This window comes from Athene noctua, chromosome 5, assembly GCF_965140245.1.
Source record: "Athene noctua chromosome 5, bAthNoc1.hap1.1, whole genome shotgun sequence".
In the NCBI taxonomy this organism is placed as follows: Eukaryota; Metazoa; Chordata; class Aves; order Strigiformes; family Strigidae; genus Athene; species Athene noctua.
In genome coordinates, this window is record NC_134041.1 from 41,584,415 (window position 1) to 41,607,696 (window position 23,282).

The window sequence follows — 23,282 nt, forward strand, 5'->3', positions numbered from 1 at the left end:
TCATTTGGAATTCAGTGTTGAGAGAATGGATTGTCAGAACCAATAAGTTTTCCTTTGCTTGGGATATGGGCATGTGGTAGTAATTAGCAATATAAGGTCTTTAGTTGAGCAACCAAGCATAGATTCTGGCAGCAAAGATAATGAGAAACTACAGTTGTTCTAGTCCTAACGTCAGAAAGTTTCCAGATAAAATTAAATACATGTACAAAATGAAAGCAGCCATATTTTGTTGAAAGAGGTAGTTTCAAATCTTAAAATAGCAAATGTGTATACTTTTCTCCAAAACAGATAAATACATGGACTCCATGTTGTAGCATTTATATATATGTTTATACATGTTGTCTCATGAACTATGTCTGTGGAATAACATGCTTCTATATGATTATGAAATATTTAGGTGGCAAATTAACATATGATTACGTATGTTTTGAGGATTTTACTACATCACTTTAATACTAAGGAGAGCCTTGCTATAGAATTGTAACTATTGAAGAATCTAGACTATATGCATAAAAATTATTTCTACAAATGCCACTTACTAAAGAAGATAAGCAACACACCAGCAAGTTTGATCTCACATTTAATTTCGCTTTTCAGCCAGTAAAGTCCCCAAAGGACTCAAACTATATATATAGGAATCATTTTGCAGGAATAAGGAATCTTACTTCTCTCTTAGGTGAAACACATACATACAGAGTTGGAAAACAGAAGTAGTTTGTAGGGAGTATGCAATTATCATTGGTTAAATTTACTAGATACTAGGTAGTTTTGTTACAAAAGTCCACAGGGAATCTTAAACTTAATTTATAGTTTCTGCTTTGTAATATAGTTCTGTAATGAGACTTGTAAGGTCTCCTAGAATACAAAGCAGGAATTCTATTATCATCTTTGATTGAAGTTTCATCTGTTAAATAGACAACAGTGCACACTGTTGCATAGATACCAAAATGCATCCCAATATATCTATACAAAATGTGACCAAGACCAAACATACACATTTCATGATGAGTAGGGTAATGATGTTAGCACAATTACAGAATCACAGAATCATCTAGGTTGGAAAAGATTTTGAAGATCATCCAGTCCAACCATTAACCTAACACTGACAGTTCCCAACTACACCATATCCCTCAGTGCTATGTCGACCCCACTCTTAAACACCTCCAGGGATGGGGACTCCACCACCTCCCTGGGCAGCCCATTCCAATGCCTAACAACCCGCTCTGTAAAGAAATGCTTCCTACTATCCAGTCTAAACCTTCATTGGTGCAGCTTCAGGCCATTACCTCTTGTCCTAGTGCAAAACAAAATTAGAAGTTGCAAAAAAAGGTAACAATCCTTGTCTTGAATTTCAGATTTGTAAGCAGTGAGATCTGCTCTATAGGTGCTGAGATAACTGCTAAACAGCTGTTTTCTAGTGTTTCAGATCAGCTCATCAGAAGACTCTGTAATGTTTTTATTATGTACCCTGATACACCAGAATCAGGTGGGCAGCAGACAAGAAAAACTGGCCTTCTTAGTTTAGTTATACTCAAACAAACAGTTGCTTCTTGCTGTAGTCACCACTAAATACAAATGAGACAGAGAAAACCAGAGTGTAGTTACAAAGACAAAAACTAGTTGATATTAAGTAAATGTGGATATATATATATAAAACTAAAATGTAACTGGGACATAAAATTCAGGCATGAGAAGCAATCAGAACTGTAAAAAAATATTTTCTAAAACTGCTAAGAGGTATCTTGGGATAACAGTGGTGTGGCTTCCAGTATTTTCCACATTGAGTCCTACATATTCATTCACATGAGCAATTCAGTCAATGCTGTTTCTCCTTCCTGTGCATTTCCCTGGATTATTTCTGTAGTACAAGATTTTAAGTTTTGGGAAGTACTTTGTGCAAAACAGTTATTGCACATCATATTCTTTACATATTAACTAATGTTCTGCTGATTTCTGTAGAAGTAGGTAGCAACACAACTTACTTTCTCTGTAGAACAGTTGGTGTATTTTTATTATTAATAAACTAGTGACTACCTGACAGAGTTTTTGTGAGATTTATCCGAGTCAAATTTATACTTTCTGAAGATGAGAAATGCTTTAGAAATGCAGACAAATTTGTAATGAAGATTAGCTCATTAATTTCTTCATCATTAAGCATTATGTTATCACACTGAAAACCATCTGCAAAATTATACAGGACATATCTCACTAAAATGTGAAACTTACTAGACCACAAAGAAATAACTAACAAAAGCATATACTTGAAAGAAATTATATTCAGATAATTTCATAAAGAAAATTAGTGACAAACTAGTATTCTTGTGAACATATAAAGTAGTTTGTAATAACAAAATACTGGATACAAATGCTAGAGATAAAAGCTAGGTGTAACTCAAGATAAAAGCTAGATGGGTGGAGAAGGAAAAAATATGACCTTTAATTACAGTCTTATAAAAAGTCTGTAGATTAGACTTTAGAAAAAAATACCTAATTTTATATATATAAGCAGGGGAATTTTTATGCTTTTTTGTTTGACATCTTATCATCATTTACAAACTAAAATGGCATATAACTTGAGTGTTAAAGATATTTCCACTTAGCCGTCTTTCTTAATAATTTTGAAACCAGCAGCTGGTTCCCTACACCCTAATATTTATATATTAATATCCCTACACCCACAATATTTAATGATTTTTAAGTCTTTACATTGAATTATTGACTTCTTAATTCTATGGACTAAATTCTTTTTGCATTTTTTCATGCAAAACTGCTATCAAATCCAATGGAAATTCTTTGAGAGCAGCAAGTAGAATACAGCTTCACATGAATAAGATATTGGCAGAGAGGGATGTGTATGATGATGATGATGATTATTATTATGTGTATATACAAACTGCTTACCTTTTCCCAATAGTAAATATTTTTATAAAGTTTGTTAAATTTTCAAAAGATTAAAAAAAAAAGATCCAGAGGCATTGCCGTAGTTAATATATAAGATTAAAACTTGTATTTTACTGAAATCACAGTTCTTTACTGTATAAGCTATTAAAATGTCTTGTTTCTCTTCTCTCATGATATGCTCTGCTTCCCAGAGATTTCTTCAGATTTCTTAAATTTACAAGCCATAAATTAGCAAATCATCAACATATCAACAGGAATAATCATCTGTTAGAGATTCCTTCCAGAAGGAAACATGGGATTCAATAACTAAACTTCACAGAGAAAAATAAAAACTGTAGACAGATAGATATGGTAAACAGAAAGACAAAGAGATAATTTAAGTTGACAGGCCATCTTGGACTCATTAGACATTTTAATTTGATTTAAAATTTAAAAAAAAAATTTAAAAATTAAGGTTTATCCAAATACTTTGGCAAAGACTCATTTGCTGCAGTAATAAGAGGCATAACTCCAAAGAAAGTGACATATTATTCTATTAAATAATTTGATACAATATGTAAGATATTATTTTCCAGTGGGATGAGAATGTAATAAGAGAATGTGACATGGATTGCATTATGATCCCCAGGGGTGTCTTTATTTCCCATCTGCTAGCCATTCTACTAAGCCCACTGTTTCAAATGAAGTCTCCCTTAGTAATAAAGAAAATCTGATGAGTGTTAAGTAGACTGATAGATAGAACTAACAGGACAAACTCGGGGTTTTTTTTCCAGTTTTGCATGCTTATTAGACTATATCCATTCTCATGAAAGTAAGAAAGGAAATGTGGGAAGTGACATATAACAGTTTTACAACTTTAAAAAAACGTATTCTAGGTCTCAAATCACGTTCCATTCCTACAATAACAGCACTACTTTTATATTTCTAGTTAAAATTTTTTAAATTTCAACTTTTCCTTCTCTCTGCCTAAACTTAAATTAAAAAAAAAAAAATAAAAAAAAAAAAAGGCTTTGGCATCAAAATAGCAGTTGTTGCTGTACAAATTTTGACCCAAGAAAGACAGAATCTGGTTTATACATCTGCTGATCTACCATATGTTGCAAAATATACAGGCCATGACTTTAAGTGTGGACATTCCAGGGAGTGCAATGTGAGATGGCAGAAGTGTTGAATTGATCAGCAAGTTTTCATGAATTATGAGTTTTTGTTTTCACTCAGATTCTGTTGCAGAAAATTAGTCATGACATTTTGGGATGATTTCTATAAAAAGAAATGCATTGGCTCTGGTCATGAACGAAATGCTCGAAAATCTTAAAGCTTTTGCTGGCTCCTGCATTCCTTACAAATGACTTAATTATTTTTTGACTCATTGAGCATTTAAAAAATGCATAAGGCAATTTAAAAATGAGTAATGGTGGGAACATAGGGAGAAATTTATTTAAGGGAAGATATTTTCAATTGATTTCAAAAGGAGTAACAGGGTGTCTTGTATGTGTGATATCTGCTGCACAAATTTTCACAAGAAGGAAGCCCGGGGTTTGGAGGGGTTAGAACAGTAGGTTAAGGTCTGTTTGCAACTGAGATGCTAATGCTGGAGATGTAGTTTACTCCTGTATTTTATTGTAAGCTTTCTAGTATGAACTCCTTGTGCATGCCATACATTTAACAGTTTTTACTTCTATTTATACTAAATTATTCACTTATGTCTTACAGTGATATAGTCATGTTGTGCTTAAAAGTTGTGGTATTTTTTACGAAAGCAGAAATACTCTAGAGAATATTATCATCAAGACTAAATGAAAGGATGAATATTCATCCTTTAGTTTAAGCTACAGTGGAAGCCTGTTAACTAATCCAGACCATGGAAGAAACAAATTACTGTGCTTTCTTTTTATTATACTTCAGAGGTATGCATCAAGCAAGGAATATTAACTTTTATTTCTTAACTTGCTTTATAGATAAGTGTTGCACGATTCTTTAGATCATAAAAATGTAAGATAAACTCATTTAGCTGTAACTGAGCAAGGAAGTTGAAATAAACAAAGCAGCTCACAGCGAATCACTTATGATAGCATGCTATTGCTAACAACTTAGATGTGAGCTCTAATATGCAGTTTAAACAAAGGAGTGTGCTATTTATCCAGGTTTAAAGTATCCGAAATGCACTCTATCAGCCTGTTCTCTAGTAGAAATCTCATTTAGGTAGGCATAAAATATTTGAGGACCTGTGTAAGTGATTTCTTCTGTACTATTTCCATGCTCTTTAGAAACAATTTCTAATATTTAAAGGTTGCCAGTGACACACCACCAATATTCACTGAGCAAGACTGAAACCTGGATTTGTGTCAATGCACTTGATGTAGTTCCATAGCTGTGATAATTCACAACTAATTAGGGTCTTGTGTGTGACTGTTTGTCACACATTACCAATTTCATGTTTGAAAGAGTGTGAAACAATTCCTTCCTGAGTCGTAATTTTACATACTTATATCGGTCACAAAGTAAATTAATATCCGCATCAGTGGTACCTTTCAAATGCCTGACATTAATGATTTCCCTTTTATGTCCATCTGACATATGATCCAGTGCCATTCCATTTATCTGTACTGTATACCATATACAATGTAGCTCTGAGCATTTTATGCTATTAACTAACTCCTTTTCTTCACTCAAAATATAAAAGAGATTTCAAAGAGGGTGGAACCTGTTGGAAAGAACAGATAGTTTCTGTCAGAATTAACCACAACAGCTTTAGTACAGGCTGCATAAGTTCACTCTGGTTCCCAAATAGTTGGTAGCTGAAGCTATAAGGTCCAATTTAGAGAAGTTAAAGGTACCTCAGATGTTCTCATATACTGCAATCCCATCGCTAGTCCCAGTGTAGTCAAATTATTTTATACACTTAATGTTGATACATATTTGAAAGTCAGTGCTTTTGGCTTCTCTGTAACTTCAATCCTTTTGAAATTTTTAATCCTCCAGGAGCAAAGAGCATAATGAAAATCTGCTTTCCAACAAACAGGAGAACAAATGTTAAAATAAAGTTGCTGGGATGCTACATACTTGACAGATAGTTTGCTATATTCTTGAGTATTTTTTATTTCTTGCCTCTGTACTAGATTTCTACAGCCTGATTGGAGAATCAGATGAGAAAATAGCTTACAGGTGAATTTTAAAAACAATATCATGTCTTGATTTCAGAGTATTTTTGTATCTTGTCTTGATTTTCAGAGTATTTTCATATCTGCACAGATATAAATGACTAATGCAAAAAGATAAGTTTGGGAGTTACACTTTAGTTTCATACCGGCTAGAACTGTTTTTTAAAAACCAACCTGATGTGTCTTTTTTTCGGTCCAGAAGGGTCTGTTATAGATAAATGGTTCTCAGTCTTTGCTTTTGTCATATATGCAATACATAGGCAAGTTTTTTTAATGCTTAAAATACTGTAACGTTATTCTGGCTCACTATATGCATTGGTTAAATAAGTGGTCCTTAGAGGACCATCCTTGGATTCAAGTTTTCTATAAAAAAAGAAAAACATGAAATCATGACTGTACAGCACGTATTACTCTGTTTGTCTGAGAGAGTAGTTTATATTAAAATAAGGCATGTGTTTAACTGAATAAGAGAGACACATGAACACATGCATAAAGCTTTGATTTAATGGAACCAAATTAGTAGTGTCTGGAATAATGTTAAGTAAATTATGAAAAGCATGAGCAGCTAGAAACATATTGTAAACTGGAATATTTAAAGAATGCATACCACTAATAGATAAACAAGAAGACCGTACGTACAGTCTCTGTTGGCATTTATTGACTTTTCTTAACCAAAAAAAGTGACTGAGACACATCCTTTGTTGAGGATTAGACTTTACAAGAACCTGTTTACTTCAACCATAGCCTGCTACTGGTATACAAAGTATTTAGATGGTTGATAGATGAAGGCATGATCAGAACACTAAGCACAAAGGCCATGAAGACATTTGAGCATATGTATTTGATATAAATATTATAGTTTTATAGAGACATCTAGATCAATATGTGTCACACTTCATTTAGTTACTTGACAAGTGAATACCTTGTATTCAACTGAAGGCTAAACAGAATTTCGTATTTACTATCTTTGATTTATTATGACAGATTAGAGTGGCTTTTTTCAAGTTCTTTATATTTGTTCCAATAAAATGGATATGATTTCTTTCAAAATAAACAGGCAAAAGATTTGTCTTTTGTATTGTGTCCTCTGAACAAAGAACGATGCAAAGATCCTTTTTGAAGGAACCTATTCACAGTGGATCTGTTTTCATTTACAGTGCTATTTACATGGATTAAGTGTATGTTCTCAATTATCCCATATCAGAATTCTGGATATTTTAGATTTTGCTTATTTCATTTTTTTCTTCCTGAAGCTGTTTGTGTCTGTGGTAGCTGTGGACCTTTTAACACCATTTTTGTTTACTTTATAAGAAGCTATTGTATTTTTAGCAAATGTGTCATTATGTCAATACTTGAGTGGAAAAAAATTAGGTACTGAAGAGAATTTCAACTGTGTAGAATCACAGGTGAAATCAACTGTGTAGAACTGTACTAATTTTTCATATTTCTCACAGTAATTAATTTTGCAAATGCTAAGTACATATGGGAGAGAATGGATTAGTGTGGCTTTATTGGTTGATAGAATATGGCTCCTGGTAAGCTTTTGTTTCCCTGTAAAAGATTAATTTTGAAGCATCACAATCATGTAATATGGATTCCCATTGGTATATTAAACCAGTTTCACCCCTGATAACATGATACCAATGACAACTATTACTTAACAGAAACCTGAATACTTATCAGCAATAAAAATGTCTACATTCCTGAATTGTGGGGTTTTTAGTATTTAGTATTGTAAGGGAATTTCTAAATTTTGTTTTGAAAGAATGAAAAACAAACCAAAAAAAAGTAAATCATAATAATTTAGCTGAATACTGTAATAGTTTTGAGATTTTTCATAAACAAAAGGGTCGAACACTTCTGTTGACCCCAAATTATTAATACAATATTTTCCTACCAACTAACTCTAGCTCAAAGCAAAAGATGTCCAGTATGTTTGCTTTGCTTAAACTTGGTGCATGGAAAAAAAATGTCTGGTACATGGAAAGGGAATGGTTACTGGAACAAGCAGAGGAAGTTACAATCTTCAAATCTTATACAGGACTGATTGGAACAATATAAGCTTTCTAAATTTTCTTAAATAATGTACCTAATAACTCTTTCCAGGCAAGTAGGAAATCTGTTTCCAATTTCTTCTACTTCTAAGAAAAATGTAATTTATTTTAAAAAGAGATTTTTTTGTGGGGAGTTTTCAACCAAAAATTAATGTAAGTATCTCATCAGAAAACACTGAAAAGTAGGAGGGTTTGTTGCAATCACTGCTCAGGACACTCTCTTGCACTATGGAAAAACAACAGAGAAGAGAAGAATGGATCATGTCCAGCCCCAGATCAGAGTGCTAAAATGAAACTGTGGTGCAGATACCTTCTGACACTTCCAAAAACTCAGTCCTGATGTTCAGATGCAAGAGAATTTGACAGCCAAATATTTTATTTTCACTGGAGCAAATTGCTGTGAAACCCTACTGAATGAGAACCATAACAGGATCGAATTATTGTACCAAATGCATCTGCTTTTGGTGGGAGGTTTTTGGAGTAGATAACCTCTGGAGGTCTTTTCCAACCTGAATTATCTTGTAATCTTATGATCCAATTAACATTTATTCTGCAGTAGAGTAATCACACTCTATCTGGCTTGTAGTTTTTCTCTTCAGTTTACTCATATTTTTAAAATGCAGACTCTAATTAATGTCAGAAGAGAAACATATGAAGTGAAATCTCCCAGGAAGGAAGAAAATATTCTGTGCAAGAGCATTCAGGAAGAGACCCTGCTAAAGCTAACAGCATAGGATCTGTACAAAGCAGTTGCCTACAAGAAGAAATTAATTCTGTTATTAAAAATAATGCATCAACTACACAAATGGAAAGTTCAATTTCTTAATTAGAAATAGTTGGAAACATTTGAAGAAAATAATACCCATAGTTTAAAATTAGTCATCATAGCAAATGTGTACAGTCACCATAAGGAATACAAATGAATATTTTTAGCTGCTTTATCATTTTCTTGGGTCTTTGTGGTTTTTGATGCTAGATGGGTTTACAGTCAGGAAAAGAGTTCTGAATACCACTAGACAGCTGGAACTTTCCAATATGTTAGTGTAACATAATGTATCAAACAGTCTGTTCAGAATTAGAGCTAATAAACCACTAAGTTTTAAAACATCTCTTCAGAATTGGAACTTTCTTGAGGTTTTCCATTTACATTGATATATTGGATGGAGATCCATCCATTTGGTGGGGGGGTGAATCTCAGCTCTTGAAGTCTTATTTTACCCTTCTGTGTTGAAGGTTATTATCCTGACCTAACAGAGCGTAATAACACATGCATGCATAGTGCTGGCAGCTCTGGCAATTGACCACTAGGGAAACTGAGGAAGAGTGCTTCTGAAGAGGGGAATACAGGCATCGTTTTATCCTGTATAGAGTGTCCTGCAAACTCTGCCAAGCTGCAAAGGTCTCAGAAGAAACCTCTTAAGGACCCCTTACACCAAAAAAGGATGAGCTAATATATTTTATGTCTTTTCTTTCTGACATTGTGTTTACCGCCTCATAAAACAGGAAAGCTGTAATGCAGGGATTTTTGTGTTTTTAAGCATTTCAAATCTGAGAACTCAGTGCTCTGTACACTTACTGCACCAAAAACTTAGGTTAAAATTGAGCAAAATGTTACTGAAGCCAAAGAGGACACTCTGTGTAGCTAGTTTAGCAATAAAAGTTCATAGTATTGTGTCCTATGTTTAATATAACCCAGCATGATCTGAGTCTCATATAACCATATATTCCTTGCCTGTTAAAAAGAATGAAAGCATTGAAGGTTTTGACTACTGCTGTTTCTAAAGTTACATCTGAGTCCTGGTGCTGTCACTTCACTAAGAACTTATGCAGAAGGAGTGTTGGAGTTTATCATATTTCTAAATAAAGCTTTAAAACTCTCTGCTGTGCTATTTATTAAAGTGGTACTAGTAGAACAATATCATAAGAATGTGCTGGACTGGTATAATAGTTTAATGTGTTTCGTTTTTCTAGTCACCATCTGAACCACTGCAAAAGTAACAGTACAAGATGGTGATACTGTTCAGTTCATGATGCATATTACTGATTTATTCTTTGTTCTGCATATTTATCCCTTTTCCAATGAGTTGTACACACTTTTCACATATTTTATGAGGCATCAAATTATGAAGCAAGAACAGACTTCTATTATAACCCACTACATAATTAATCATTGGTGCCACCTATTATTTGTTGTTTCCAGCCAATGACGTTTCTGCATTGCCGAGTTTTCCACAGAACAATTATAAGTGGGTTAGACCTGGGTGGTCTACCTCTTACCCTTGAAATTACTTTACTTTCACATTTGGCATTTGAAGTGCCAAATAAGTTTGTGAAATTGTGTTTGTAGCGCTTGTGCGTAGACTATATGACTCTAATGAAGTTGACTTTCTGTTAATTCAGGAATTGTATCTATACCACCTTGTCCCTCATCCTGACTGCTGTGAGCAGTGTAGTTATTGGAAGTGTTAGCAATAGGCATATCAAAATCACTATCTGTCTTAAACTCATGACAGTAATGGAAGCTGGGATTGATTTTATTCCGTGAGAGAAATTGTGAAACAGTGGAGGATATTCTAATCACAAATTTTTGGGCTTTGCTTTACAATAATAGAGGAGCAAAGATCCCTTAAGTCATGAAGAGTGCGTTTTCCTCTCCTTCAGCATCTCAATTTAAGCTGTAGAATTCAATAATGTGTGTGTAGCATATTGTACTTCCATCTTACATGGTCAGCTACATCTAGTAATGGAAATGTGGAGCAGTAGAAGTGTTTCTGACATCACAGTCTGTTCAAACTTTGATTTTCTAAGCCATCTGTTGCAATGGTGCAACAAATGATTCCTTATTGTAAAGTATACTCCTTGTAGGAGTTCTGGTAGGAAAAAGATTTCTTTTTTACAGCTTAGGGCCTATAATTACCAGGCTTTGCACTGCCTTTATTGGCTTAGGTGTCTGCTTTCAACTATGGAAAAATACTGAATCATTTTAGGGAGATTTTCTGTCTCATGTCATAAACCAAAAATTTAAGCAGTAAATCTCAGTAGAGGAGATGAAGATGTGGAGAAAGATGTATAAAATAAAGAAATATGACTTTGAAGGGAACTGGTTAATACAGTGTATAAACATATATATAAATGATGCCACTTACTGTTAAATGTGTGATAGAACTTGACCAAATGGTTTACTATTAGTAGTCTTTGCAGGTGAGAGTGTATATGTATCTGCAATTGCAAAGCATCTTTTTTTGAACTGAGGTTTTCCTTTCTGACTTCATGAAATAGGATCTAGAGGAACATCAAGAAGACACTAATACTCTTTTTTGGCCAATAAATTATCGTTTCCTTCTCTGCTTTCTTGTTTGCTTTGCAAGATTAACTCGTGATTTTTCTGTAACAGGCACATAGTTGTCTGTGGTCACATAACACTTGAAAGTGTGTCCAACTTCCTGAAGGACTTCCTGCACAAGGATAGGGATGATGTCAACGTAGAAATCGTCTTTCTGCATAAGTGAGTAATCTTTCAACATTAGTCTTATCAACTGTTACAAAACCTCATTAAATTAAGACTTGTCTTTTTTTGGGAAGACAGAGGATCTTTCAAGATTAAACTAACCTTAAAATTAATGTTTGCAAATACATTTATTAACAATGTATTTTGAAAACAGAGTTGTTTCTGGAATTTTTTTAAATCCATTGCTAAGTATATGTGTTTCAAGCACACTTCAGACCCAGTCATGTCGTTTGTGAGGTAGATCACTAAACACATACTTGAAGTGGAAATGAAATTATGAAATAAAAAATATTGAAATACTAATAAATAGATATGAGAATTTTCTTTAGTGGCAAATATTTCTTGTGAAAATATCAAAATTGTTAAAATCAGTAAAATTAGTGAAAAATACTGTGTCATATAAACTTATGCTACCTGAAAACACATTTTAACCTTTGATTACTTAAGGAAAAAAAGCTTGTTTCATATTGCAAAATATTTACAAAAAGAAAAATATAGGTGCAGATTTAGCTTTAATATAAATGAGATACATCACTTTACAGATATAGTGAAAAAGAAAAAGAAATTCTTGTCATGGTGGTAATTAGCATGGCTCTGTTACCCATATATACATACCTGCACACACATAGCCTCTTGCATTTTTCTTGTGGTGGATTTGAAAAGCTGCCTTAAGGCAGTTGCTGGTTTACGTTATATGTAACTATTCTGCATTAAATGTAATACAACATCAAATAAGGTGCCTATGGAAGAAGCTGCTAGCTATAGCCTTGTGGTAGAGAGACACTATGCAAGGTCTTTTGTGCCTGGAATGGCATCTGTTTACAAGTGTTGCAAGCTATGAATGAGTCATATTTTTGCATTTAGAAGCAAGTTATGCACTTTTATTCTTGTCAAAAAAAATATTTAAAAGTTTAAGAATAATTTGTGATGATTCAGTAAAGGAAGCTGAAAAACTAAGAATCAGCAGCACCTGCACATTTTTTTTTTAATCTAGTTCTTTTAAATTGAACTAGACATTGATTATTTTCTCTCTCTATGTAATAATAAGAATTGAATGTGAGAGGAATGTAGAGATCCAGAGTTCCCTAGTGAAAATGCACAGTGATAGGAATCAGGAAACTACATACACACATGTAGGAGTTCAGACCTGGCTACTTGTTTGTGCCTGCTTTCTTCTGTACCTTCACAGACAAATATTTGCATGTATCTGGTTTTTTTACTAGATTTGCCATCTGGCATGACAAATATCTCATGCGCTTACTCTTTAGCTATTAAATCCCTTCTTTTTTGATGAGTGGCATCAGAAAAAGTATTTACAAGGTTGGTGCTGCATTATATAATAGATTGTGATCCATATAATTTTTTTTTGTTTATGGCAAAATGAAAAGAGGCAGAAAGTCACAGCATAATTATGTTAAAATGTAGAGAGGCCACAGGGTCTGTATAGGGTTCCTTTTACCGCTTTTAGTGAAAAACTGCATTGAGCTCTTTCATTTGATGCAATTAGCTGTTTTAAGAATGACAGGGACATGCAGAGGGTGATTCTTTTACTAGACAACTTCTGTGGAGAATGCTGTGTGAGAATGTTTTCAGGTGTTGGCACCAATTCTTCTGGACTGACCTCTGTGAGAAACAGAAAAATGGTGAATGTGCAGAGTAGCACAGTGAAGTGGGCTGGAAGCACTGTAGACAGAAGTGAAAGCAGTAGAGCATTTGTCTTTTAAGTACTTCACACTGTTTCCACACCACAGGAAAAGCATCAGCAGAAGTCTGAATACCTAAAATAAATAAATTGGTTGGATTATAAATTAAGGAAATGGGGCAGTTATGGAAACTGAATTCTCATTTGTACTTGTGTTTTCTTTTTCTTCCCAATGCAGTATCTCTCCTAACCTTGAGCTGGAAGCTCTTTTTAAACGACACTTCACTCAGGTGGAATTTTATCAGGGTTCAGTCCTTAATCCCCATGACCTGGCGAGAGTGAAGGTAACAGCTCTGTTGTTCTTTTCTCCTGCTAATTGACTTTTTAAAAATTACTAATTGCATTATTTGGAAAAAAAATGTGCAGCTCTCCTTCATGTAACCCCAAAAGATTGTTTTTCCATCTCTATTACTTTGCCTAAGAAATTATAGTATCTAATCTTATAAACCTTCTTTTCCTTGTATTTTTAGATCTTCAAAGCTACAGTAACTCTGTGACTTAAGATACATTGTCTGCCATTCCACTGAACTCTCTATGAATTTTTCACTGGGACTTAGTTCAAGAGTCTATTTTACATTAGTTTGATGTAATAGAACATTGTTTTATTGCTTAAAATTCTATTGTTTTACCTTCATGAGAACGATTAGAAAATAATTTTTCACATGTAAAACACTTTTTCTATTGTCTAGAATCCTATTAAAAAAAACCCCTTAATCTTAAAATCTTAAGATCTTTGGTAGCTAAAATGAGATGGCTTTATGGTCTAGAATTCTCTATAGTAAATTAGTTTGTACTCTTAAAGCAAAGCATGATGGTTAAACGTAAAAAAAATAAAGATGACAAGCTGTCAGATACAGCATTAACTCTTTTATGCTTTTCTTTTCTTTTCTTTTCTTTTCTTTTCTTTTCTTTTCTTTTCTTTTCTTTTCTTTTCTTTTCTTTTCTTTTCTTTTCTTTTCTTTTCTTTTCTTTTCTTTTCTTTTCTTTTCTTTTCTTTTCTTTTCTTTTCTTTTCTTTTTTTTTTTTAAATTGAATGTAAACTGGCTACTTAAGCCAATAATATTTTAGTGCAATGTTAACACTTTCTGGAGTACTAATCATGACTTTTGTTCATTTTGGCTGCAGAAATTGGTTAACCTTTTGTAACCCAATACACACTGTTCCAGTTCATTAGAACAAATTCTAATTATGACTATAAAATTGTGTGTTGGTATTTTGTGTTCTCTATTCCACCCTTCTTTGTGTTGACGTATTGCTGTATACACTGGGAAATACTCTTGTCATCCACTTTGAGTTAAATAGAGCTAAGGATTGTGTGAACACAGAGGACCTGTGAACAGATCATTCTCCTCCTCATGCTTTCTAAAACTGGTGCTCAGATTCGAAATCATCAGTTCAGCCACCTCTTCCTGTCTCTAACAGGAAAGTATTTATATTCCCAAACAAAGCTGCAGGACTTGCGGGAGCACTGTACTGATGTAACAGGAACTTCCTATGGATTTATGAGTCTAAATTTCAGTATCTGGTTGCAAAAGATATGTCCATTACACCTTTGTGCCTGAGCTGATACAATCTAAGAGTCAATAGTTAAACTACTGACTTGGTCTGAGCATCATAAGCAAGTTTCAAGAAATTGCTAGGTATATATGAGAACTGTTATAATCACTCACATAACTCACACTAACTCCTTGTAGCATCAGCAGTATTAAGAACTGACATTCACAATCATGATGGCAGTGTTACATTCCCTAATGCTTTATATTGAAAGAATAGCTGGAAAGAGATGGTGCTGATTATGTTTGCTTTTTCTTTGGTGTCTCAGATAGAGTCAGCTGATGCGTGCCTAATCCTTGCCAATAAATACTGTGCTGACCCAGATGCTGAAGATGCCTCCAATATTATGAGGTAAACTCATTAGTTTTTAAGAGGTTTTTGGTTCTTAACTCTGATTAACTAGCTTCTGGTGTGCAAATAGGCTATACCCACAGGGAGCTTTATTGCTGATCTGTTGCACTTGAAGAACATTGCAGGATTTTTATTTTTTTTTCCTATGGGACAAATTACAAGATTGTCTAAAAAGTTCAGAGATGAGGATACCCTAAATTTCTACCTAAAATTTTAATTTAGCTGCTTCAGAGTGTGTCAGAAGAGACACTTGGAACACAAGCTTTGGTACTTGTAGTCATTTTGCAAGACCTAGGGTTTGTCTTTAGAAATGAGGGGAAAGGGAATGCAGTTACGTTGTTGCAACAGTATCTTGCTTGAGCGCATGTACTGCATGGGCTGCTGTTAATGATGGGACAGAATCACCCTTAATCATTTCATACCTGATTGCTCCTTGATACATCTGCTCCTACAAGTAATTGTGCTGGTCAGGGGATAGCAAGGCATACACTTCATGATGGTAATGTTCTCCTAGCTGCATCCTTCTGTTTTACACTGAAGACCGAATATCGCTTATTTTGATTGACAAGGCACTTACCACATTAGGGACCACCAGATCTTGTCCTGCCTTCCCCCTTCTATTCTGTGAAGGAAGGAGATGTAAGAGTCAGTCAGTAGATGGCAGCTAGAGTTACAACAAACCTAAGCCATTCCATTGTTTGTCTTTTGTTCATACAACCCTAGTTTTAATGAGACCAGTCTCTCCATTTAAAAACTAAAATCACAGAATCACAGAATCATCTAGGTTGGAAAAGACCTTGAAGATCACCTAGTCCAACCATTAGCCTAACTCTGACAATCCTCAACTACACCATGTCTCCTCTGGAAAAAGTTCACTGTGCGCAAGAGGTCTGGCTGTCTGTGGAAGGTGCAGGGCTTAACTATGCCTAATTTCATTTTCCAAATATGCTTTTGAGTTGCAATGTGAGAAACTTTATTTTGACATTAATTGCATAAATACATAAAAAATATTCCAGTTGTAGATTAGTGCATTCTTAATAGATGTAATACATTTAATGTAACTTAATGCAAAAGTGTTATTTTGAACGTGGAATTCTCTTGTGTTTTCTCACATTTAAATGAATTTAATTCAACAACATTGAATGTTTAATTAAATAATTCAGCAAGAAATGGAAAATTAGAAGGAAGACTTGTTTGCTCCTTCCAAAAGAGAACATAAATTAAAATCACGTATTCAACTTTTTTTTTTGTTTCATGCTCTAGCTTTGATATGCTTCAAAGCGCAAGCCAGACGAGCAGTTTGCAATATACTTTCTACAATAAACCTATAAACAGTTATGGCATTGAGTCTTATGAGACTGATGTTTCCATAACAATTCAGCGGGTTTTCTGATTGGTTTATCTTCTTTTATCTACCTTTAGTTTGTGTATGCAAAACTGATTTTTTGGACTTTTTTTATCTGTTCAATGCTTTTTTTCATTTTTAAATTGTATATTCCTCTCTTCATATCATGTTATCAATCCACTCATTTCTCAAACATTTTTCTTTTCAGCCACTTAATCTGACCACAGCTGAGTATATTTTAGGCTCACTAAATAATTAAGAGTTCAGGAAATCTGCAGATTATGGAAGTAGCTACATATTTTATAAATTCAGCATTCAGATATCATTTTCAATATCAAGCTTTGAAATAATCCATAAAAATTCAAGGTGTTTGAATATGATGAATGTCTAGCAACTATAAATAAATAATATGTGATGGGACAGAAAGAAAGGCATTCTTTCAGACATATTAAAAAACTTGATCCATTGTGTTGGTTCAAAGATGTGAAGATAATCACCGAAGATGACATAATAATTGCAAGTGTGTTATTTGCCTAACAAAATGAGAACAGTATCTGAACAGTATCTGCTAAATAAATTTCTTTTTCTGCAAATTCTGTAAGAGCAAACCATTCGGCTGAATAATTCCTGAAGTTTAATGTTCTGTAGTATTAGTCGATGGTTATTAACTGAATTTGACTAAATGTAAATCTTGCATAGGTCTGATTTCAATCAGTATGCTTTACAGCTAGATGAATAAGGGGGTACAGATTTAATTGTGGGATTTAACAACACAGTAAAGTAGAGGTATTAAGATACATTATCTAAATGTCCTATCAGCTAAAACTTATTTTAATTGCTTTTTCTTTTATTTTTAGAGTTATTTCAATAAAGAATTATCATCCGAAGATAAGAATTATCACTCAGATGTTGCAGTATCACAATAAGGTAATGTGACAACCAACAGCATCTCTCCCCAGATCTTTTTGCTATATATATTCACTCATACACAATTTTTCTAGCTCCAGTAATAGTAAGCATTTTTCTTTCCAAACAAAAACATCCTAATAAGCTTTGTCATGTAATCCAGTTGCAAGGTAATTCAGTTTATTTATATATGCAAGGGACCTTATCAAAATCCTGATATTTATTAATTGCCTAGGGTCTAATTCTCAAACCTATAGTGTCCATAGTTGCTGTTGATTCCAGACGAGCTTTTAACTGCTCAGCTTCTATAAGTTTTGCTCAGCTTATTACACTAGAACTACCCAAGGTGAATTGGTGGCCCCTAGGCAAGTCATCTGAAGTCAATTCTTTGTGGATACTTAAAATTAAAAAAAAGCAGCATAGTAGTATTGTGTTATTGGAGATTTATTGTGATTTTTTAGTTTCTTGCATGACAATGTAGACCTGAAATTGCCAAATAACAGCTACAAAATAAATAAAATTATTTTTTCATGTAAAACATAATGCCGTTGTGGAATTTATTGATAAAAATATTGTGGAGATCAAAATTATAAATCCACTTTGGAAAGGAATTTGGCAATTTTTTTACGGTAAATCTGTGGCAGTGAGGTCAATTAATTTAATACTGAGATGAGGAAGTCCATAAAATACTAGTTAACTGGGCTAGGAAGAATATATCAGAGGACAGACTACTCATATGTGATCTGCATCTTTTATTATTTCTAAAAGCATGAAAAGCATCAAACACTGCCAGCATTGGAGAGAAACCTTGGCTAGGTAGACTTCATTCAATGAAATACACAGCAATTCTGGTACTTAGAAACTTTGACTACTGGCAACTAGCAACTCCTTACAGCTGTAACCTTTGTCTAGAACAAGAGCAGTTACTGTTGCTTGTGATGCGCTCTTCCCATATATGAATGGAAGGAGCCTGTCTTCTTATATAATAAAATTGAGATGTTTCTCTCGATACAGGTTGAGGGGAGAAGGTCTTTTAAATACTGCATTTGTCCTTTGTATTTCCAATTAATGTGTCCTCAAGATCTGTTATCAAAGCACTGAACTGTGATATTAACTTATGAAGGGAAACAAGCAGAAAGGCCTCTGTGTTTCCTTATGTCTATGCAAATGTACAGGTAGATGGAAAAAAGAATCTGATAGAGTTATGCCAGCAACTGAACAATATTATTACCTAACTGATCCGTGTCAATACTGGATCTGTGTCTTGATCAGCTGTTTTCTTTATTCTGTCCTTACAAATAGCAGTCTTGGGAAAAAGTTTGGATTTTCACTACATGCTATCCTTTGGGGTGGAAGGAATGAAATAGAAAGGACAGAAGATGTTGAGTTTACTGTATTAAGTGACAATGTCTGATAAAGGTTGCAGCTTCACACAAGTTGTATTCTAAGTTATATTTGATTCCTGTATATTATGTATATGCCTTATGAGTCAGAGAGTAGCTCAGAGTGCTGTAAAAGGAATATACAGAAGGGAAGGAAAACTTCACAACATTCCGTGTTTCGTTCAGGTTTGAGGATGGACATGGCAGAGTGTCACAGCCAGAATATGGCTTGAGAAATGTAAGATTTTATCTATAATAGGTAAGATTGGAACATTTCTTTGCATAGAATTAAATTCTAAAATACTTGAAGTGCTTCTGACTACTCAGAAAAAATCAAGCCAGTAACAAAGAAAATAATTTACTGCTATCTCCTTCAATAGTACTGTATTTGAGGAAGTATTTCTGGTGCTTAACCTATGGGGTATTTTGTTTGTTTGTTTGTTTGTTTCCCAGGCCCATCTGCTAAATATCCCAAGCTGGAACTGGAAAGAAGGGGATGATGCAATCTGTCTTGCTGAGCTCAAGCTGGGCTTCATAGCCCAGAGCTGCCTGGCACCGGGCCTTTCAACAATGTTAGCCAACCTCTTCTCTATGAGGTCATTCATAAAGGTAATGTCTTGTCTCATTATAATGTATTAGTCTGCAATTAAGTTTGTCAGAGTTGAGTAGAGAACATGACTCAAATATGAAACAGATAGGAACATATTAACAGATTTTGTAAGAAAAAAAAAAACAGTACACACGTCCATACAAAAGTTCTCTGCTGCAAACCGGGCAATGAGCCAGGTTCTATCAAGTTATGTTTTTATTTTTATTCATAAAATGTTTGGCCTTTAACTATTTTTCAAAGCATCACCCATTTCTAGGGAGATATTTCTGTTGGTGTGTTTTGCTTTTAGACAAACCACATGTTTATCTATGAAAAAAGCCCCTGCTGCTAAAACAAAAATATGATTAATGTATGTCCTGTATAGCAACAAAGTGCCTAGGAAAAAAGACTCATCATTTTAGTCTTTCACATCAAGTGGTTATTGGACCTCTGACTATGAGAGTAAATAAGGAACATGTGTTGGAACTGAAGCCTGAACTTCCTACAACATCATTCTTGTATTTATTTCTTCTCAGTCAAAGAGCTCTTTTGGACGTAAATGTCAAATTTTAATGCAGCCATTACTAGACTTCTACAGCAGCTGTACTAGTTCACTGGACCAAGGCCTTGATTGCAGCAATCTGTGCTTCCTTTCGTGCCTTTCTTGGACACTAATTTCAAACATAAAGGATGGTCAGTTCCCAATCCCATGAGTGTTATTAATGGAATGGGAAACAACGGGAGTATAAGGTGGGCCATGGTCCACTACAACTCCATTGTCCAAGTAAGAAAAAAAAAAAGCCTAATGTTCTCAGATGAGAAAGCCAGGGCTGTTCTCCTAGAGATGCACATGTCGGTGCAGGACACTGAGTCTTTATTTAGTTCTTATGAAGGCCTGAAATTCTTATTAAGGTATCCTTTGGAGGCAGCAGACTCCTGTGTGTCAAAAATGTTCCAGACTATCACATATAGTCAAAAAAAAGAGCCAGGTTTCAATATATAAACAAGGCCTGGACTCTGTAGTTTACTGTCTGCAGTTATGATGTTTACATTTTTATTCATGTTTGAAAAAAAAATAATCTTTAACTTCAGTAAAGCCAAACTTGGGAACTATCTATGACTCATCAGGATATGGTCCCTTTGATATTAATCCTTTCTACTTATATCCCAGAAGAAGACTATGTATCTTATGAATTTCATTCTTTTTGCTGGTTATTTTGGTCTCCCTCACTCCTGCCTGCTGTGGTAACCCAAGACTCTCAGGAATCTCAAACCTTTGTAACAGTCACACTAATATATCCAAATTACTGAGTCAACCTTGCTCTTGACATCAAAAGTAGACATGAAACTTTTGCTCAACTTCTGTCTTTCCAAAATCAGAAGGGAACAATTTTCTCTCAAGGAGATCCAAATATATGGGTATCTTCAGAAGCCCCAGCCTTAATTCAGGTTATTTTACTACTGAATTTAAACTTGCAGTGAGAAAATGGAGAGATTCAGAAAGTGATAAAGTGTACAAATGTCTGATTATGGGGAACTGTACTAGACACACACACATTTATGGCCTGGATTTGTAGTTAAAAAGTTTAGACAAGTCAAAAACTACAAATGTAAAGGTAGCATCTTTACAGAGAATATATCTAACCACTTATGCCATTATTTTACCCACTTTCAATACTATATTTTCTTGTTTTATAAGATATTATAATTTTGCACAGTGACAGAATGGACTACCTCACTGATGAACAGTTTTAAGCTGAAGGCTCAGCTCTGCAAGGCACTACTCAGATTACATCAGAGTATTTCTATATATACAGAATAAGCTTAAAAATAGCAATGAATTCGATTTCAAGGAAGCTTTCTATGTCAGTTTTGCTCTTGTATCTGTGATCACATACAGTTAGAATAGTGTGCAGACATACCTTAACTTGTGTTACTTCAGATGTCATCTTTAGGTGGCAGTGAGAGAAAAAATGTCATAAAATAGTGCATTGGGACAATGCAAGACTCCTTTAGTACTAATTTAAAAGATATCTGCCATTTAACTAAAAATTAATCATCCAGGCAAGTAAAATGCATACAGTTTCCAAAGATCTCTGAATATATTAAAATCTAAAGCAAAATAAACATAAGAAGAACTGAAACATTTCTTCATGAAAATCCAACTCAGCTGGCAACAACAAAAGGTTTGTTTCTTTATTTACCTGAACGGATGTTCTTTTTTCAAGCGTTCTCACTCTAAACCTGTATTTGAAAGAGAAAACTATTACTGAGTGGTGGCTGTGAATCAACAGTGTATTGTAGAAGAGCAAACTACATTGGTTGGAATTGTTAAAGAGGACTCTAATGAAAAGAAAGGTGTCCATTCCCTGGAAAACTTCCACCCCTTTTCATTCAGAGCACTGAACTTAAGTACTGTCAGATTTTCATAAATTCCTTGGGCAAACATTAGTGGAGTCTCCACGAGTTGCGAGATTTCCAGGAAAATGTACTGAAACTTCTCTATGTTTAAGAGAAAGCTTGAAATGTGTGTTTGTTCCTCCTCCTTCATAACGTGATTAGAAAGTGATTTAATGTGTCATAACTGTTTGGTCAGTCAAACACTAATGAATATGATTGATGGTGACATTGCACACATTTAACTCATTAAGTGTTACTTTACAGCAAAATGATTTGTGTAAACAGTCTGCCCAATATTAGAGGTAAACAAACTAGGAAACCTCAAAATATTATATTTTTTCCTAATATTTTCCTTTTGGTTTTAGCAATGTAATCTCATATGGAATCTTTTATGTTCTCTTTGGCACCAAACTGAACAAAAAGGAAATCAGCTCAAAAAGATTAAGGTTCCGTAAACATTTAAAGGAAGAAAGATAGATTGTAAACAAATGATAAGTTAAGGAAAAAATAACTTTACACCTGTAAACTGTATTTCAATAATCCAGTCTTTTTATAGCACACTGTTATAGAGCTGTATTAATAAAAGTAATTGTGACTTTTTATTACTTACGTAGTCTCAGAAAAAAATGGCAATAGTATACTGTACTGCAATTTCTGTATTGTTTTGATTAGCAAATGTATACCAAAAGTCTACCCATATGAAAAATACTGCAAAAATAAGTAAATGGAATAAAAGGTAAGGGTGGTCAAATTTTGTCCCTGTATTCAACCATGCAAGCCAATATGAGTTAGTATTCTCGTGTAAATTAATAAAATGTGGAATGTGGTCTGTGAGCATAACACGAGTCCACAAATTACTTTGTGTTTACTCTATTGGTAAGATGGTACACTTCATTCCAGATCTGAAGAATGATCTAGAGCAGTTTCAATTCTCCTCTAAGCTATTTTGAGAGCAGAAATGTTCTGTGGGTTCTTTTGGCAGCTCTTGCTCACACCCACACATATGCAGTGCATACTTCTCCCACTACATTCCTTTCTCGTGCAGACTGAAAGAGAGATGTAATAAAGCCACACAGATTTACATCTATCAGGTGCTTACATACACTGATGGATCACATCAACTGTGTTGCTATTTATTTTTGGCCACTTGGGCAGCCTTGGACTCTTTTATGACACTAGTTTATGAACAATGAGTTCCTTCAAATGAAGGAGAATTTTAAAAGGAGTTTGGGGAGGAATTGCAACTTTCTGGTTTATTGTCACATTCTTGAGGAGACTGCGTAATAAACTGATTACCTGATCTACTTACCTCACAGGATCTACCCCAAATATTAATCTAGCCTGTTACCAAAGGCATTTATTCTCTAAAAAGTCTGCCTGAATGTAATATTTTTAATCAAGTCTAGGAATTGAAAACTGTTGTGGTTGA

The 23,282-nt window shown here is 34.1% G+C and overlaps 1 protein-coding gene across 25 annotated transcripts in view; it reads left to right on the top strand.

Moving 5' to 3' along the window:
• The window catches only part of KCNMA1 (potassium calcium-activated channel subfamily M alpha 1), a 532,608-nt gene that overhangs the window by 370,438 nt on the left and 138,888 nt on the right, over positions 1-23,282 (top strand). For all 25 annotated transcript variants that reach the window (XM_074907159.1, XM_074907158.1, XM_074907156.1 and 22 more), the window contains 5 exons: positions 11,511-11,621; positions 13,505-13,610; positions 15,149-15,231; positions 17,434-17,503; positions 19,318-19,473. In XM_074907159.1, the coding sequence (XP_074763260.1) occupies positions 11,511-11,621; positions 13,505-13,610; positions 15,149-15,231; positions 17,434-17,503; positions 19,318-19,473 (526 nt within the window). The remainder of the gene's footprint in view (positions 1-11,510; positions 11,622-13,504; positions 13,611-15,148; positions 15,232-17,433; positions 17,504-19,317; positions 19,474-23,282) is intronic.